Here is a 20,009-nt window from a genome sequence, read left to right as displayed (position 1 = left end):
ATCCAGAAGTCAACACTACGCAGCCAAACAGAAATGCTCAGTCTCAGCTGCCTGGAAGGCACACTCTCCAATACTGAGAGTTCATACATGCAGCCTGCAGGGGGCATTGTGAGATCAGAGCCCCTCATCGCTCTAGCAGCCGGAAGCTCGTAGCAGAGCCAAAACAACCCACATGCACAGCGCTGCCGCTGGGTTGCAGGTCAGAGGTTGAGACGTGTCATGGGTAGCAGGAGCTAACTCGCAGCTTTGGGCACGCTGCTAACACCAGGGTCACCATCGCAAGAAGCATCGAGGAGATTCACCAGTTCTTGGCTGCACTGCCGCTTCTGGTGCAGCTCGTCCCACTTGGCACGGTTGGCTCGGATCATGTCGACCATCGGCTGGAGTTTAGGGTTTAGTTTTACCAGTGTCTAAAAAGGAAAAAAATAATACAGCAAGGTTTGAGACAGCAATTGATTGAATATCATGAATACATGAATACACTGTCGGCAGTGTAGCCTAGTGGTTAAGGTACTGGTCCAGTATTCAGAAGGTTGCCGGTTCAAGCCTCACCACTACCAGGTTGCCACTGTTGGGCCCTTGAGCAAGGCCCTTAACCCTCAATTGCTTAGACTGTATACTGTCACAACTGTAAGTCGCTTTGGATAAAAGCGTCTGCTAAATGCCGAAAATGTAAATGAATAAAAGGTGTGTGTGTGTGTGTGGTGTGTGCGTGCGTGCAACCGAATAGATTTTCTGATAGGTATGGATTTATATGGTAACTTACAACATCAAAGACAATATGCAGTCACACAGCCAGTACTTGTAAGAATGAACCAAAAAGATTAAATATTAAACCAAATACTTCTACAAGCTTCCCTTTTAATATCTTATGTTTGTAAGTAAGTAACCAGTCCAAACAATTGCATTTTTTAACAGTAGGATTGTGTAAAATAAATTACAATCCCTGTATGCATGCTAGAGGAAATTGGCTTTGAGACCTTGCCAGTTTTAATTCAGAGAGGTTGTGTTTAGGATTCACCACAGCAGATCTGGTCTGCATACCAGACTTGGCACAGTTCTTACCCTAGATGCCCTTCCTGACGCAACCCTCCTATTTTTATCTTGTGCTACCAATGGCTTGGCTGCCCCATCTTCCCCAAACATAGCAATCGTGTCCGTGGTGACGCCTAACCGTCTGATAGCATCACTAAGATTTGAACCCCAGTTCCCTGGATCTCAGTGGTACTGTACCACTATGCCACCCAAATGTCATAAATTGATACATGATGAATATAAAGCTATACTATAAAGTAATACTAACAGTACAAAATCACATATATAGACAATATGTCTCTGGCAGTACATGTTGACATGATTTTAAAATAGTTTTTTACCATAGTGTCCATGAATCAAGCATCTGATTAGTGGCTGCAATTCAGTTGTATTAATTTACTCTGCAATTGCCTTTGTTAAAATGAAATGCGGCTGCTAAATGAAATGAGCCCTTTCTGTAATATGTACCCCTAGACAGCAATGACCCAAAATGCACATTCATTAATGAGAGTGTTGTTTTGCACAATTTTCTAGAACGTTTGCTTGTGGCTGGCTCGATACTTTTGGTTGGTGAATTATTCTTAACCCAGCAAATAACAGCAACAGAGGTTGGAGCTTCTGCTATGCTATAAATAATACAGTGTCTAGTCAGTGGTGGATGTGTGATATGCTTTCTTTATTGATGAATGTGGTAGAGATGGGTTGTCAAATTGCAAACAGCAATAGATGACTTTTAGTCAATACCTAAATTATGTCTTAATAAGTTCTCAGTGGTTTGCCACAAAGGATGTCTATTGTTTCCTACTTTCCTGAATTTACAGGCTTCACACAGCGCATTAATTAAATCTACATTTTACAATACTGTGTCTTGACATACTTTACATTTTACACAAACTAATTTACATAACTTCACACTGGTGTTGATTTTTCTTTAAAATATACAGAATTATAAGCTGTGCTAAATTTTACAATTCCCATTTCTGAAAAAAATGGGGACAAAATGGGACAAATGGGGACAAAAGGACAATCAAATGATGGCGTTTTGCTGACTTCATTAAAACAAATTAAATTTAGAATTTAATTTCTTTAGGACAGGGCAAAATAAGAGTAAAAAATTATGTTTCACCATTTTGTCTTATTATTTCCACAATAAGCAGGTGGGGAGGATCATGATTGGGTATAAAAGAAAGATCCACCAAAGGCTCATTCTGTGCAAGGAAAGATTAGTCAGGGCTAACAACTTTGTGCCAGACTTCACGAGAGGATTGTCAATCACTAAAAAGTTTTGCAATGCAAGATCTACCTAGATAATTCACTGTATACTGTACATAACATTGTGAAAAGATTCAGGGAATTCAGAGGTTTGGGGAATTCAGAGGCCAGAAACAACTGTTGAACTAAATGTTTGAGTCCTCAATGCATTAGAAAACATTAAGCAGCTGCGATAAATATATCCACACAGGTTCTGGGGTAGCTTAACTGTTGCCACTTAACACACTCCACCACTGCAGCAACTAAAACTCTTTTAAACAAAAATAAATGAAGTGAAAGCAAGTCACATTTTCCGTCTCACCATTTTCCGTCTCAAATCTGGAACCTGTACCAGTAACACTGTACCAGTAACACAAATCAGTTATGCCTCCCACATCAAACCAAACAGCAGAAGAATACATCCGGTTTTATTACCGTCAGCCATTAACAGAAATGGGCACAGGCTCAATTACTGGCCAACTGAAAATATGAAAATAATTACTGGTCTAATGAATCTCCATTTTTCATCTCTTTAAGGCCACAAATGGCCCATCATTATGGCTACACCTAGCATTAGAATGTGTTTGTCATAAAGCTAAATCTCCTGCTGGTTCCATTAAGATGACAATGAGCTCAGTCAACTTTAGTGGCCTCCCCCTTCATCAGATTTAAAATCAACAGAGAACCTTTTAAATATGGAAGAATAAGAGCATGAATGTGCAGTTGACAGATCTCCAATAAACTGATCAGTGAGTGTATATATCTTAGTTTGAATAAAGAACGCAAATATTGAAAATTCATATTACTGTCAGGCTAATAATGGTCTGAAACTTATATATGCAGTAACCAAGTCTTGATAATGAATTTATATAACTGACAACACCAGTGTCGTGTACAAACAGAATGTACAATTTGTCCCAAACCTTGTCATCACATTGTTAATATTTCACAAAACTAACAGAGGGTTGCAGAGCCATTAAAATCACCATCTGGGTTCGAATCTTTCTACCTTGTTGTGCCTTTATTCGGTGCAAAGCACAAGAGACCCATTGTCTGGCTAATCTCTTTAGCTGGTGCCTGCAGCCTTGTACAAATCCACTAGCAACACTCAGTAAACACATCAACAACAACAATCACACCAGGTCTCTTTAAGGCTTTGTGTAAATTACTGTTTTTGTTGGCAGCATTGCTCATTTCGGCGAGATTCTCTATTCAGTGGCTACATTACTACTGTAATTAGAGGAGGAGGCAAGGTGCACATGCAGACAGTTTAAACCAAACCTGCTTTTTTCACTGTGTGGTTTGTGAGAAGAATACTGATTACCCAGGATAAAATCATTAGTGTTGGATGCCAGAGATTTAACTGGGAACTGCAAAAGCTACAATTACATTCCCACCTGTTTCAATACACACAGCCAGCTCAGTTAGAAAAGTTTATATTAAAATTAAAATGCAATATATTGGTTATTGTTGTACGGCTCCTCTGGAACCAAGGGGGTCAGGGGCTTTGCTCAAGGGCCTAGCAATGGCTGCATGGTGGAGATGGGATTCAGACCCACAATCTTTTTTCAGCTTTACCCATTAGGCTACCACTGTCCCAGTGAAATCCTTATATTTTCTACATAAAAGACAACTTGTACTCAATGCGTATACTTCTTAAACTACATGAACAGCTCGTTTAAGATTGATAATGCCCATAATTTTGCTAAAATTAGTAAAGAGTTTGATCAACAGTAGGACAAAGTCAGGTACTGTTGAGTGGTAAAGTTGATGTTACATTGTAGAGAGCTACTGTATCTACAGCTGGAAACTAATTCCTTGTGTGTGTGCAAACATAAATGGTGAATAAAGCTGATTCTGATTCTGATTGTAGACTAAAGCAGAGATAAGTATCTACCTCTTTTATCCCATAATGAACTTGCCGATTGCTTCCCTAAAATTGCCCATTATCCCACCAGTACCCATTTCAGTCTTGTATAATAGAATTCCAAGAAGGTTTGAAGTTGTTTTGGAGACAGAGGCTGACATTACTCCTTATTACACCTTTAATATTATTGTATCATTATGACTTTCTGTTATTTTGTTAACTTGTTTCCTATTTATTTGTAAAGTTTGTGTATTTTGTTCAATTGTCTTACAGTGTAACATGTTGAAGATTTTGTTTCAGTGACTGTTATTATATTCTCACTCACTTACTTTCTTAACCGCTTATCCAAGTAGGGTCGCGGATGGGGTTGGGGGGGGGGGGGGGGGGGTATTTCGGCTGCTGTGCTGGAGCCTATCCCAGCTTTTCAATGGGCGCAAGGCACACAGTAACACAGAAACTTTTACTTTATTTTATTTAGTTTAAGATTCATTGGTTTTTTTTGGTTGTTTGTATTTTTTGCAGAGACGAGTGTTGACACTCAAATTCAGCAACTCAGGTTCTGTCTCTATGTCTGTTTGGGTATCCTGTGTATATTGCTGGCAAACTTTGGGATTGGCTACAGTAAACTGGCTCCCTGTGCATGACCCTGTGATGAACGGGCACTCTGACCAGGGTGTTTTATTGCCTTGTGCCCTGTGTTTCTGAAATGAAATCCTAATCACTTCAACACCGATCTAAACGGTTGCAGTTAGTGAATGTGGTAACATTTTTGGTTTTGGTAGTAACGTTTTTATTTTTGTTATCTCTAATATCTCTAGTTGTGATATAATATCTGTTTTGCCCATGCTCTGTGTAAGGTAATATTAGTGTAGGATTTTAGAACAACTGTGCAGGGAGCCGTCTCCCTCTCGCTGTAAGCTAGTGAGACCTGTGGCTATGAAGCCTGCATATCAGGATTCCCACAGATCTGCACAACCTTCCCCCAGACACGCGTCTATATGAGCTTTGAAGATCAAGATGGTGCAACATTAGATTAATTTTTTTTTTTCCATGAAAGCACCAGGGGCTGACAAAGAGTAAAAGATGTGGGATTTTCCACCCACAAACTAAAGCCCCATTATTTGTTTGATGTTCACACTCTCACCACCACACACTGTTTAATTGGCCTCACTCTTTATGTGCCCTAACAGAAATCACTCCCATTTTTAAACTAAATCAGTTTGTTCAGAGGCTTAGGAAGAATTCTAATCATCATACCACAGAAAATCTTTTTTTACTGTCACAACCTGGCACTTTTATCAGTAACCATACAACTGTGCATCTATTATCCTCTTTATGATGCACTGTACATTATCAATAGGAGAGAACTCTGGACTGCAGGCAGGTCAGTCAAGCACTCTGATCATAAACACAGACATACATCTTTTACTGTAAAATGTGCATGTAACCATTCGGTGGTGTGTTGTTGGACATTATTACCTCATACAGTGGAGCGCAGATACCGTCAATCCATTCAAGCTGTAAACCTGGCAGCTCATCCTTCCTGTTCCGGTCAAAGATGGCCTGAAAAACATAAAAACACACAGTAAAGCTAATTTCTGTCACTAATATTTAGTTAGCTTAGAATCAACATAAGCTATACAATAAGTAGTTGCTGTCATTAAAACTGCCTTTGAAAGAAAAGTATTACTGGCACTTGGGTGGCACAGTGGCCTGTTACTCTAGCCAACCACCGTTGAAATCTAAGTTGGCACCTGCACAGAGGCGAGGCATAATGTGGATCAGGGTTTGTCTGTACACAAAGCTAATCCACATATGAACCCACCTCGTGCAGGTGAAAAGATGCAATCGGCTACTGCACACTGTCGGAGGGGGTGTGTGTTAGTCACGGCTTTCCTTAATCAGAGTGGAGATCAACATCAGTAGAGAGGAAGCGTAATGCAATAGGGTGATAGGATACGACTAGATTGGGAGGAAAATAAATCATTGCTGTGCTATCGACCAGTGTCTACACAGACACACAACTTGCTGTGTGTTTAAAGGGGGGAGGGAAAATAGTAGAGAGGGGATTCCTAACGGTAGAGCATGTCTCTATTACGGCTGCAATTATGGCCTCTGCTGGCTGGTTGTTATTGTACTTTACTCCACTCATTCATTCAGGGTTTTCTTTGTCAACAGACTCGCTTGCTCTCTCTCTTTCATTCTCTCTCTCTCTCAATGCGTGTGTGTGTGGGGGGGTTTAAATGTGTGTAATGTTGCAGTGAAAAAGGAGGCTGTGGAGAAGAGATAGTTTCCAGGCTATAGCACTGTGACTGAATGTATAATGAAGAACGCCCACGCTTTCAGTGCAAAACATTTTGACTGGGTGCTAAACCTAAGGCTAGCAATACTTCAAGACAATTACAAGAGAAAGACAACGTGTCCGGCCTGGATTACAAACCAGACTGTAATTACTGTCAGGGTGCACAAAAACAGCCAAGCTTCAAAGCTCTTAAAAGCTGCCTCTTTCACTTATGTGCCGTGGTTTATTTCTAATTAGTAGAAACCATAATGACAGGAAAAAGCTTTTGACTTTTTGCTTTGTTAATATTGTGTAATTATGTCTGTGTTTGACCTGAGAATCTAAGTAAAAGTAAATAGGTCTCATTAAGAGACTGTCTTCTGTTTCTAATTGTCCGGAAACTCAATTAGCCGTGACCATCTCACACGCATGCTCACTGTTACTGCATTCATAAAAATAGCAGTCTAATTAAATATTATTCATATTATTCTTAGTACAGAACTTTGTGAATGGACTGATTACGTGTGTATTGCATACATGAGTTAGTGGGGACTTACAGAAGGAATCAGCTTCAGTTCAGATCTCTCTCTGTCTCCCTGCTCAAAGAACTCACCAGTGACCAGCTCTGCTACCTGTAATAGTACAAACATGCATACAGTGGGTTTAGAAAGTATTCACACCCTTTGACTTTTTGGACACTTTTTTCTGTTGTGGATTTCATTTTCATTTAAATTTGCCAATTTCATTCATCAATCTACACTTATTTACATATTATGATGAAATAAAAACATGTTTTAGAGAAAATGTATTAATAAATTAAATCTCTTGTTTACAAAGTATTTCCACCCTTTATTCAGTACTTTGTAGAAGCTTATTTGGCAGCAATTACAGCTACAAGGCTTTTTACACATCTGGATTTGGGCAGTTTATCTCATTTTTAATGGCAGATCCTCTTAAGCTCCAGCAGATTAGATGATGAGAGCCTGTGAACTGGCATTATCAAAGACCTTCCCTTATGCAATTCCAGTCTTGTTTTGGTTATATGATGTGGATCTTTGTTGTGTTGAAAGGTGAACTGTCAGCCCAGTAAATTTGTGTGGATTTTGGAGGAGGTTTGGCTGCATTTATTTGCCCCTTAATTTTCACTAAATTACCTTACATTCAGTTTATCAAAATTTTATCAAAGTTTAATAGTTTATCAAAGTTTAATAGTTTATCAAAGTTTAATAGTTTATCAAAGTTTAATAGTGACTTGTCCTGCCATTCTGCCATTAACACCTAATATCTGAAGTGCAGCAGAGATGGTTGTCCATCCAAGAGGTTGTTTCTCCCTGACCAAGGCGCTTTTTGCTGGATGTCCAGTTTGACTGGTTGGCCGGTTGTGCCAACCTTCTGTAATTTTAAACTTACAGAGGCTGCCTTACAAGATATTGTTTTATGTGCCCTGATTCATGCCTTTGATCATAGAGATCCACTGACTTTGCCTTGGACCTCATTGCTTGACTTTTCCTGACCATTATGTGTAAATTGCAACAGGTGGATTTCAGTTGAGTTTAGAAACATCTCAAAGATAATTAAAGGAAACAAGATGTACCTGATCACAATCTGGTGCACCACAGCAAAGAGTCTAAAGACTCTCCTGAATAAGAGATTTTAATTTTTCATTGTAAAAATAATTTAAAAAAACCCCCTCTAAAACATGTTCACACTTCATCATTATGGGTTATTAAGTGTAGATTAATGGGTCGAAATAAGACTTAAATCTATTCAAACTGAAATCCACAAAGTGTGCGAAAGGGCAAGGAGTAGTTAGTATTAAATGTTTATTAAATAAACAATATTATGATACAAATGATGGCACTGCCTTCAGTCAAAATGGCGTTTGTGTATATTGTATACTATTTTTACATTTACATTTTCAGCATTTAGCTCTTATCCAGAGTGACGTACTATAAGAGACAAAAATTATGCAACATAATTACACTAATTTATATTTGCTGACTGTTAAATGATGATGCAAAGCAATTATAATGAAGCAACATGATGATCTTCATGCTGCCCATACCATTATGCATCCCTCATCTGTACTTGATAGTTGGCAGTAAGCATAAAAATAGTATGTGTATAATTAGTATAATTATAATTTTCGATTATATACTAATATAATCTAAGCTGACAGTAAGTCACTTTGTGGCTATAGTTTATCCGTTCTATGATAATGTGTCATGTCTTAGAGAAAAAGCCTGGTTCTCAAATTGGTTCCACCAAGATGACATTGAGTGTAGTGTACTTGAATAGCCATCCCATAATACTGTAGCCAAAGTATACAGTGTCACTAAATAATGCTATGTCTGCTATGTTCACAGATAAAGAGTACTGCACATTGCTTTGGTTGTGTTTACTACGAATGGTATACACAGCATGTCATTTTAAAAACATGCCACGAATAAATCAGGACTTGCCTTGCGAGAAATATCCCATGGCTTGGTTACAGCTCCCAAATCACAAGCAGTCATTAACATTGACCTGAAAATACAGAAAATAAGCTCTGTTAAACACACAGTGCTTTGTTTATTAAATAAGAGAGAAACAAGCCAGGCTCAACCTGGTACAACATACCTGAACATATCTCTGTGTTCTTTAACATTCCAGTTGTATTCTCCTTTATTCACCAGCTCAAAGAAATTGTTTCTGTTTCTGTAGAAAGTGGAAATACCTGTTAGCACAATTCACTCTCTTTTCTTATTAATTTAAAGAAAAATTATTAGCCGTTTATTTCACATGTACGTACATGTACATCAACTTTTATTTTATACACAAAGCCTCTAGGTTGAGAGTAAACAGTTTTCATGTTTCACCCTGTAACCACACGGGGGCAGTATAGACTTTGCGAACATTACACTATTCACATTCCAGTACTGTCTCTGCCTTAACAGTTTTCATCCTCAGGAATTACACTATTGCTTTTACTGTTGCTTTGTTCACAATGTAAACATATGACTGAAACTTTAGGAACAGATCAGAAGAATCATTTAATTTAGTGACATGCAGATATAGCAATACTCACTCAAAGTAAAGAGTGAGATCTGTAGCCAAGATGGACTGTTTAAGTAGCTGCATAAGATCTCCATAGTCCCTGGATGACAGGTTGGAGAATATATTATGGCCCTGGAAAAGAGAAGCTATCAGTGTACATGCATGTTACTAGATCTTAATTAAGGTTTTTTAGCAGAACATACACTGATCAGTCATAACATTAAAACCACCTTCTTGTTTCTACACTCGCTGTCCATTTTATCAGCTCCACTTACCATACAGAAGCACTTTGTAGTTCTACAATTACTTACTGTAGTCCATCTGTTTCTCTGCATGCTTTGTTAGCCCCCTTTCATGCTGTTCTTCAATGGTCAGGACTCTCCCAGGACCACTACAGAGCAGGTATTATTTAGGTGGTGGATCATTCTCAGCACTGCAGTGACACTGACAGGGTGGTGGTGTGTTAGTGTGTGTTGTGCTGGTATGAGTGGATAAGACACAGCAGCGCTGCTGTAGTTTTTAAATACCGTGTCCACTCACTGTCCACTCTATTAGACACTCCTACAAAGTTAGTCCACCTTGTAGATGTAAAGTCAGAGATGATCGCACATCTATTGCTGCTGTTTGAGTTGGTCATCTTCTAGATGTTCATCAGTGGTCACAGGACGCTGCCCATGGGGCGCTGTTGGCTGGATATATTTTTGGTTGGTGGACTATTCTCAGTCCAGCAGTGACAGTGAGGTGTTTACAAACTCCAGCAGCGCTGCTGTGTCTGATCCACTCATACCAGCACAACACACACTAGCACACCACCACCATGTCTGTCAAGTGTCACTGCAGTGCTGAGAATGATCCACCACCTTAATAATATCTGCTCTCTAGTGGTCATGTAGGGGTCCTGACCATTGAAGAACAACATGAAAGGGGGCTAACAAAGCATGCAGAGAAACAGATGGACTACAGTCAGTAATTGTAGAACTACAAAGTGCTCCTATATGGTAAGTGGAGCTGATAAAATGGACAGTGAATGTAGAAACAAGGAGGTGGTTTTAATGTTATGGTTGATCGGTGTATACACTCACTTATAAAGATGTATTAGACATTTTCCTCCAGTGTACCAGAAAGTGCCTCTGACCCTAATTTCAGTGTTTCAATATTAAAGGGATGTTAAATTGTTTAGGTTTTTGATTTATTCAGATTTTATGAAGATTTTTTGTGTGTTTTTAATATCAGGGTTTTTTATATGTTGATTTATTCTGTATGCCAGGGATCAACTAATATTGAACCACTTTTCATATAAACTACAGTGTATGCACAATCAGAATTTTCTTCATAATTTTGTCACTGTTAGATTTTCTTACAGATTTCCCTGCTGCTACATATATATACATATAATCTGTACCACATTTTCTCAGAAGTCAGTAATGGGAACTTCACACTTGCAATCTACAAATGATCCCCGACTCTGTACTGCTACCACACATTTTATAGTTAAATGTATTGTTAAACTTTTCTTTTAAAATTATACAGTTTTATTAGTAAATAAAAAACACAACAAAACCCCTGTTTAATAGTACAAAAAAAACCTATTTAATGACAATTTAGAAAGCTTTATAACACCTCTAATTGGCATGACCCTATAAAATGGTATCTGTGAATGGTTCTCACATCAATGTTCCCTGACTAGAATGATCACTTCAGAATGTATTGTGCTCCAGTCTAAACTGTCCTACCTGTCTGTAATTACACCATCACACCTGTCTCTACCTATTAATCTTCCATAATTACGATGATTGATTTTTCGGTTGTGCTGTATTACTCTATCAAACTCCCCGCAGACTCAAAAGAAGGTTTAATTGTGACAGCAGTTCTAACGGTTGCCAGTACTATTATTGTTCTTATTAGTCCTACTGTTCTGTAATGATGCTGAATGAATTTATAGTGTGTGTGTGTGTGCCTGTGTGTGTGTGTGAGAGAGAGAGAGAGAGAGAGAGAGAGAGAGAGAGAGAGAGAGAGAGAGAGAGAGAGAGAGAGAGAGAGAAAGTAAATGAGCGTGTGAGTGACCTTACTTCACTTTGAAGAATCATGACAGCATGGTTGAAGTGGTGATGCTCCATCGTGGCTGAGGTCCCATACAGCAGAGACAGAGCAGAACCTGTCCTAAAAGCAAATATATTGAAAATTTAAAGAAGTGCGTTTTAACTCTCTCACAAGCCTGTAGTGTTTTATGCAGTGTATACTGTAGGTTTAGGGGAAGAACAGGTAGAAGTGAGCAAGAGGTGTAGCAGAAGTTAATTTTGCTTTCATGTTTGATTGTGTGTATAAACACAGATCAGCCACCTCCTGGTTTTTACACACACTGTCCATTTTATCAGCTCCACTTACCATATAGAAGCACTTTGTAGTTCTGCAATTACTGACTGTAGTCCATCTGTTTCTCCACATACCTTTTTAACCTGCCTTTACCCTGTTCTACAATTGTCAGGACCACCACAGAGCAGGTATTATTTAGGTGGTGGGTAATTCTCAGAACTGACACTGACATGGTGGTGGTGTGTTAGTGTGTATTGTACTGGTATGAGTGGATCAGACACAGCAGCACTGCTGGAGTTTTTAAATAGTGTCCACTCACTGTCCACTCTATTAGACACTCCTACCTAGTTGTTCCACCTTGTAGATGTAAAGTCAGAGACGATCGCTCATCTATTGCAGGTTAAAAAGTATGTAGAGAAACAGATGGACTACAGTCAGTAATTGTAGAACTACAAAGTGCTTCTATATGGTAAGTGGAGCTGATAAAATAGACAATGTGTGTAGAAACAAGGAGGTGGTTTTAATGTTATTCCTGATCAGTGTACTAGTTAATATTCTTTACATATTTATTATAGTAAAGTAGTTAAAAACAAATCACCCTCTTGTCTAAAAATGGGACAGCTTTCTCTTATCTTTCTTACTACTTAAATAATACAATCATATTTTAGAACCTGTTTTATTTAATAATGCTGTAGATTCTATAGGCATTGGTATCAAACAGGAGTAACTTAACTGGGAAGTGTTTTTCAGTGCCTGTGTCAGGTACCCTAAATGTTGTAGCAAAGGCAATGAGAAGTCCAAAAGTTACCTTACTAATGTCAAATTCCTCCTCAGAGTCTAACCCGTTTACACTGAGTGTTAAAATGTGCAATGTATTTGTTAGCTGCAGCTAAGAAGACTGTTACAGTTACTTGACAACCAGTGGTCAGCAGGATGATACAGATATGGTGAAAAAACCCAAACGATTATCAAATATAACTGCATACTAAAACATTTTATACAATACATGTATTACCTATTTGTTACCTGTTGTACAGTGTGACTGAATAATTTGTTTACTCTTGTTATGCTTTCTGGCACCGTGGTCAGCACAATAATACTACTTGCTTTATCAGACCCAGTTATTTCCAGGCTTAAAAATAATACCTTGTTCTGTTCCTGTATGACTGTGCCCCAAAGTGAGGACTACTAAACAATAAGGTGTGAATTGATTGACTATGTAATATGCCTTTAACTAAGTGGTCACAAGTCACTCAAACGCCTTGAGGAAAACCTTTCTGATTCTACGCTGATAGCTGTGACTTGGAACAGTCTAGCGGTTATTATGGGTGACCATGTGGACTGTGTTGTGTGCTTTGTTCCAATTCTGAGCTATTAAATATCATTGTGTGTCTTACTTGGCCTGGAAGGCGTTATTGGTTCCTCTGTGGTCCAGATCATGGCACACACATCCCACTATGAGGGCCAGAATCTCCAATTCTGAAAGGGTTTCCTGAAAGCCTGCAGTCTGGGATACACAAACACATGCACACACCATCAACACACATAAAACACATAATCTGCTCACATAATCTAAGTTCCAGAACACTTTTAGTGTGGTTTCTGTCAGTGGACCTAATGCAGCTCTGCTGTACCTGCCTGAGGCACATGCTGCAGAAAACTCACGCATTTTATCATAATCCTGTGACCCACATCAATTACATCATATATTTTTCAGAACTACTTATATATACAGTATATACAGTAAGTGTTCCAAAGAAGCAGACTAATGTAACAACTAATGAAATTAGTTGGTAATAAAATAAATGGTTCCAGTTTTATCTGTGCTGAGCTTTTTGCTCCAGTATACTGCTGCAGCAGTGGAAACCCTGTTCAATGAAATGCTTTAGCCGAGATCCACACTGCAATGCTGACCTAAACACACTTGGAAGATAATGCTGACTGCCCTACTCTGTAGAAATGACCTCACAAACACACACACTTGACAAGTGTCTCTTAGTTTTAATAAAGAAGACTTAAGTGGCAATCTTTTCTCCCAGAAAACAGGCCAGTCCTCACTGACTCCTGGACAGGGGTGCATGTGGTCATACCAGGATTAAAATTCAAAATCTAATTCAAGTTTTAAAGCATGTTTGTCTTATGCAGAACATTTTATTTGCTCTAAACATTAAGTATATGTTTTTTTAATGTACTGTATATACAGTATAACACTACAGAAGCAGATAATATATTGGGTTTAATTTAGTCAGACTATTTTTAAGTTAAAACATGTACATGGACTTTTTTTAGTCCATTAGCAATGGTGAACTGCTTTCACTGTGTGTGGGCATGTGTGAAACTTACTGTTAGCATGGCGAACATGCATTGGCAAACGTTGAACGCGTGTCTCCAGTTGTGGTAAAGAACCATACGATAGTTCTTCCTGACAGTCAACAACCACCTACACAGAGTCTACAACATAAAAACACAAACAAATAAACAAACAAAAAACATACATTTGGATGAATGCATGTAAGATACAGTGTATCACAAAAGTGAGTACACCCCTCACATTTCTGCAGATATTTAAGTATATCTTTTCATGGGACAACACTGACAAAATGACACTTTGACACTATGAAAAGTAGTCTGTGTGCAGCTTATATAACAGTGTAAATTTATTCTTCCCTCAAAATAACTCAATATACAGCCATTAATGTCTAAACCACCGGCAACAAAAGTGAGTACACCCCTAAGAGACTACACCCCTAAATGTCCAAATTGAGCACTGCTTGTCATTTTCCCTCCAAAATGTCATGCGACTCGTTAGTGTTACTAGGTCTCAGGTGTGCATAGGGAGCAGGTGTGTTCAATTTAGTAGTACAGCTCTCACACTCTCTCATACTGGTCACTGAAAGTTCCAACATGGCACCTTATGGCAAAGAACTCTCTGAGGATCTTAAAAGACGAATTGTTGCGCTACATGAAGATGGCCAAGGCTACAAGAAGATTGCCAACAGCCTGAAACTGAGCTGCAGCACAGTGGCCAAGATCATCCAGCGTTTTAAAAGAGCAGGGTCCACTCAGAACAGACCTCGCGTTGGTCGTCCAAAGAAGCTGAGTGCACGTGCTCAGCGTCACATCCAACTACTGTCTTTGAAAGATAGGCGCAGGAGTGCTGTCAGCATTGCTGCAGAGATTGAAAAGGTGGGGGGTCAGCCTGTCAGTGCTCAGACCATACGCCACACACTACATCAAATTGGTCTGCATGGCTGTCACCCCAGAAGGAAGCCTCTTCTGAAGTCTCTACACAAGAAAGCCCGCAAACAGTTTGCTGAAGACATGTCAACAAAGGACATGGATTACTGGAACCATGTCCTATGGTCTGATGAGACCAAGATTAATTTGTTTGGTTCAGATGGTCTTAAGCATGTGTGGCGGCAATCAGGTGAGGAGTACAAAGATAAGTGTGTCATGCCTACAGTCAAGCATGGTGGTGGGAATGCCATGGTCTGGGGCTGCATGAGTGCAGCAGGTGTTGGGGAGTTACATTTCATTGAGGGACACATGAACTCCAATATGTACTGTGAAATACTGAAGCAGAGCATGATCCCCTCCCTCTGGAAACTGGGTCGCAGGGCAGTGTTCCAGCATGATAATGACCCCAAACACACCTCTAAGACGACCACTGCTTTATTGAAGAGGCTGAGGGTAAAGGTGATGGACTGGCCAAGCATGTCTCCAGACCTAAACCCAATAGAACATCTTTGGGGCATCCTCAAGCGGAAGGTGGAGGAGTGCAAAGTCTCGAATATCCGCCAGCTCCGTGATGTCATCATGGAGGAGTGGAAAAGCATTCCAGTGGCAACCTGTGAAGCTCTGGTAAACTCCATGCCCAGGAGAGTTAAGGCAGTTCTGGGAAATAATGGTGGCCACACAAAATATTGACACTTCAGGAACTTTCACTAAGGGGTGTACTCACTTTTGTTGCCGGTGGTTTAGACATTAATGGCTGTATATTGAGTTATTTTGAGGGAAGAATAAATTTACACTGTTATATAAGCTGCACACAGACTACTTTTCATTGTGTCAAAGTGTCATTTTGTCAGTGTTGTCCCATGAAAAGATATACTTCAATATCTGCAGAAATGTGAGGGGTGTACTCACTTTTGTGATACACTGTATGTTTTTTTTCACTTTTTTATAATGAGAAAACTGAATGAAGGTGGAGGGTTGAAAAAGCTGATTGAATGAATAGGCCTGGACAAAAGACAAAAAGATGATAAAAAGGTATAATGAAGTACACCTGTGTACATATCTGACATGTTAACCTACTGAAACTGGCTCTATGTGTTTGTGTGTGACAAAATAGGCAACAAAAAGACAATAAAAGCTTCAGTAATTTGCTCCAGGTGAAAGTGTATCTATTAATCACGGTTTCTTCTTCACAGATTTGCCAACTCCTCTGCTGGCAACCTGTTTTTCTCCTGAAACTGTAATGCCAGACTCAATCCGTTCTGATCTTCTGCTGGTGTATGAGGCCAGCACACTTATTTCTTTCTGGAAACTTAGCCGCTGTTGCTGCACCTTTTAGGCATCATGAGAAAACCGCTCTAAATCTATCCCAGAGGTCCTTTTCCAGTGCAGCGCCCACGTTCGGACTTATGCTGGGCATTTTTCTGACAACTTGGTTGTTGGAGGTGCTCTGAATAGCTTGTAATATTATGTTAACCAGTTTTCATTTAAGCGCTATCCATTTTTTATCCATTTTCTCAGCTGCAGGCTGCAGATGTTTTTGTGTCTTTAATTTGTGGTTTTTTAGCTTCATTATTGTTCTTGATCTTGGTGAAGCATTTGTAAATTGGGTTCATTTTTAATCTTGCAGAAGCAGGGCTACACTTGACACCTCAATAGTGAGGCATGATGCGCTCCATTAGAGACCAAGAATCAGTGGTCCAGTTTTTGATTTAAGGGTAGATTTTCTTTCATATTCTGTTTTCATTCTACATTTTTATTAACAATACCCAAATCACAAGTATCATTTAATATAAACTCATTAAATAAAAGCATCAAATGTTTTTCATGATAGATTCGAGTGCAGGGAGCACATGAGTATTAAATTATAATAATACAGTACATTATAATTTGTATATATGTATGTTACCTCATAGTCAATCTTAAATTTCTGCACGATGCCAAGCTCCATAAACATGCGCAGTCCTGCTGTTATCATAGCATCCACATCTAGTGAGAAGTCATCAAATGATAGCTTATCAATACCCAGCTCACACACCAGAGGAATGTTGGCTGCCTGAATAAAAGAAGGAGCAGAAAAAAGAAAAAGAGAAAGAAAGACACAGAATAAGTTTTAAACTGGGTTTCAGCAAGTAGTATTAGCTAATTCCATAAACTACACCGATCAGCCATAACATTAAAACCACCTCCTTGTTTCTACACACATTGTCCATTTTATCAGCTCCACCTACCATATAGAAGCACTTTGTAGTTCTACAATTACTGACTTTAGTCCATCTGTTTCTCTGCATGCTTCGTTAGCCCCCTTTCATGCTGTTCTTCAATGGTCAGGACCCCTACAGGACCACTAGAGAGCAGGTATTATTTGGTGGGGGATCATTCTCAGCACTGAAGTGACACTGAAATGGTGGTGGTGTGGTAGTGTCTGTTGTGCTGGTATGAGTGGATCAGACACAGCAATGCTGCTGGAGTTTTTAAACACCTCACTGTCACTGCTGGACTGAGAATAGTCCACCAACCAAAAATATCCAGCCAACAGCGCCCCATGGGGCAGAGTCCTGTGACCACTGATGAAAGTCTAGAAGATGACCAACTCAAACAGCAGCAATAGATGAGCGATCATCTCTGACTTTACATTTACAAGGTGGACCAACTAGGTAGGAGTGTCTAATAGAGTGGACAGTGGGTGGACACGGTATTTAAAAACTCTAGCAGTAATATTTGCTCTGTGGTGGTCCTGTGGTGGTCCTGACCATTGAAGAACAGTGCTATGTACAGTGTATCACAAAAGTGAGTACACCCCTCACATTTCTGCAAATATTTCATTATATCTTTTTATGGGACAACACTATAGACATGAAACTTGGATATAACTTAGAGTAGTCAGTGTACAGCTTGTATAGCAGTGTATATTTACTGTCTTCTGAAAATAACTCAACACACAGCCATTAATGTCTAAATAGCTGGCAACATAAGTGAGTACACCCCACAGTGAACATGTCCAAATTGTGCCCAAATGTGTCGTTGTCCCTCCCTGGTGTCATGTGTCAAGGTCCCAGGTGTAAATGGGGAGCAGGGCTGTTAAATTTGGTGTTTTGGGTACAATTCTCTCATACTGGCCACTGGATATTCAACATGGCACCTCATGGCAAATAACTCTCTGAGGATGTGAGAAATAGAATTGTTGCTCTCCACAAAGATGGCCTGGGCTATAAGAAGATTGCTAACACCCTGAAACTGAGCTACAGCATGGTGGCCAAGGTCATACAGCAGTTTTCCAGGACAGGTTCCACTCGGAACAGGCTTCGCCAGGGTCGACCAAAGAAGTTGAGTCCACGTGTTCGGCGTCATATCCAGAGGTTGGCTTTAAAAAATAGACACATGAGTGCTGCCAGCATTGCTGCAGAGGTTGAAGATGTGGGAGGTCAGCCTGTCAGTGCTCAGACCATACGCCGCACACTGCATCAACTCGGTCTGCATGGTCGTCATCCCAGAAGGAAGCTGACGCACAAGAAAGCCCGCAAACAGTTTGCTGAAGACAAGCAGTCCAAGAACATGGATTACTGGAATGCCCTGTGGTCTGACGAGACCAAGATAAACTTGTTTGGCTCAGATGGTGTCCAGCATGTGTGGCGGCGCCCTGGTGAGAAGTACCAAGACAACTGTATCTTGCCTACAGTCAAGCATGGTGGTGGTAGCATCATGGTCTTGGGCTGCATGAGTGTTGCTGGCACTGGGGAGCTGCAGTTCATTGAGGGAAACATGAATTCCAACATGTACTGTGACATTCTGAAACAGAGCATGATCCCCTCCCTTCGAAAACTGGGCCTCATGGCAGTTTTCCAACAGGATAACGACCCCAAACACAACCTCCAAGATGACAACTGCCTTGCTGAGGAAGCTGAAGGTAAAGGTGATGGACTAAACCCAATTGAGCACCTGTGGCGCATCCTCAAGTGGAAGGTGGAGGAGTTCAAGGTGTCTAACATCCACCAGCTCCGTGATGTCATCATGGAGGAGTGGAAGAGGATTCCAGTAGCAACCTGTGCAGCTCTGGTGAATTCCATGCCCAGGAGGGTTAAGGCAGTGCTGGATAATAATGGTGGTCACACAAAATATTGACACTTTGGGCACAATTTGGACATGTTCACTGTGGGGTGTACTCACTTATGTTGCCAGCCATTTAGACATTAATGGCTGTGTGTTGAGTTATTTTCAGAAGACAGTAAATCTACACTGCTATACAAGTTCTACACTGACTACTCTAACTTATATCCAAGTTTCATGTCTATAGTGTTGTCCCATGAAAAGATATAATAAAATAATTGCAGAAATGTGAGGGGTGTACTCACTTTTGTGATACACTGTATATACAGTGTATCACAAAAGTGAGTACACCCCTCACATTTCTGCAAATATTTTATTATATCTTTTCATGGGACAACACTATAGAAATAAAACGTGGATATAACTTAGAGTAGTCAGTGTACAACTTGTATAGCAGTGTAGATTTACTGTCTTCTGAAAATAACTCATAAGTGAGTACACCCCACAGTGAACATGTCCAAATTGTGCCCAAAGTGTCAATATTTTGTGTGACCACCATTATTATCCAGCACTGCCTTAACCCTCCTGGGCATGGAATTCACCAGAGCTGCACAGGTTGCTACTGGAATCCTCTTCCACTCCTCCATGATGACATCACGGAGCTGGTGGATGTTAGACACCTTGAACTCCTCCACCTTCCACTTGAGGATGCGCCACAGGTGCTCAATTGGGTTTAGTCCATCACCTTTACCTTCAGCTTCCTCAGCAAGGCAGTTGTCATCTTGGAGGTTGTGTTTGGGGTCGTTATCCTGTTGGAAAACTGCCATGAGGCCCAGTTTTCGAAGGGAGGGGATCATGCTCTGTTTCAGAATGTCACAGTACATGTTGGAATTCATGTTTCCCTCAATGAACTGCAGCTCCCCAGTGCCAGCAACACTCATGCAG

The 20,009-nt window shown here is 40.0% G+C and overlaps 1 protein-coding gene across 1 annotated transcript in view; it reads right to left on the bottom strand.

Moving 5' to 3' along the window:
- Positions 1 to 233: 233 nt before the first annotated feature.
- The window catches only part of pde11a (phosphodiesterase 11a), a 66,264-nt gene continuing 46,488 nt past the window's right edge, over positions 234 to 20,009 (bottom strand). The window contains exons 11-20 of the mRNA XM_063006667.1: positions 16,927 to 17,073; positions 14,127 to 14,234; positions 13,181 to 13,290; positions 11,540 to 11,630; positions 9,502 to 9,602; positions 9,054 to 9,131; positions 8,897 to 8,960; positions 6,992 to 7,066; positions 5,633 to 5,716; positions 234 to 410 (exon numbers count right to left, since the gene is read on the bottom strand). Coding sequence (XP_062862737.1) covers positions 234 to 410; positions 5,633 to 5,716; positions 6,992 to 7,066; positions 8,897 to 8,960; positions 9,054 to 9,131; positions 9,502 to 9,602; positions 11,540 to 11,630; positions 13,181 to 13,290; positions 14,127 to 14,234; positions 16,927 to 17,073 — 1,035 coding nt within the window. The remainder of the gene's footprint in view (positions 411 to 5,632; positions 5,717 to 6,991; positions 7,067 to 8,896; positions 8,961 to 9,053; positions 9,132 to 9,501; positions 9,603 to 11,539; positions 11,631 to 13,180; positions 13,291 to 14,126; positions 14,235 to 16,926; positions 17,074 to 20,009) is intronic.

This window comes from Trichomycterus rosablanca, chromosome 12 (assembly GCF_030014385.1).
Source record: "Trichomycterus rosablanca isolate fTriRos1 chromosome 12, fTriRos1.hap1, whole genome shotgun sequence".
Classification (NCBI taxonomy): domain Eukaryota; kingdom Metazoa; phylum Chordata; class Actinopteri; order Siluriformes; family Trichomycteridae; genus Trichomycterus; species Trichomycterus rosablanca.
Note: the sequence above shows the minus strand (reverse complement) of the source record. Positions and strands in the feature narration are given on the sequence as shown.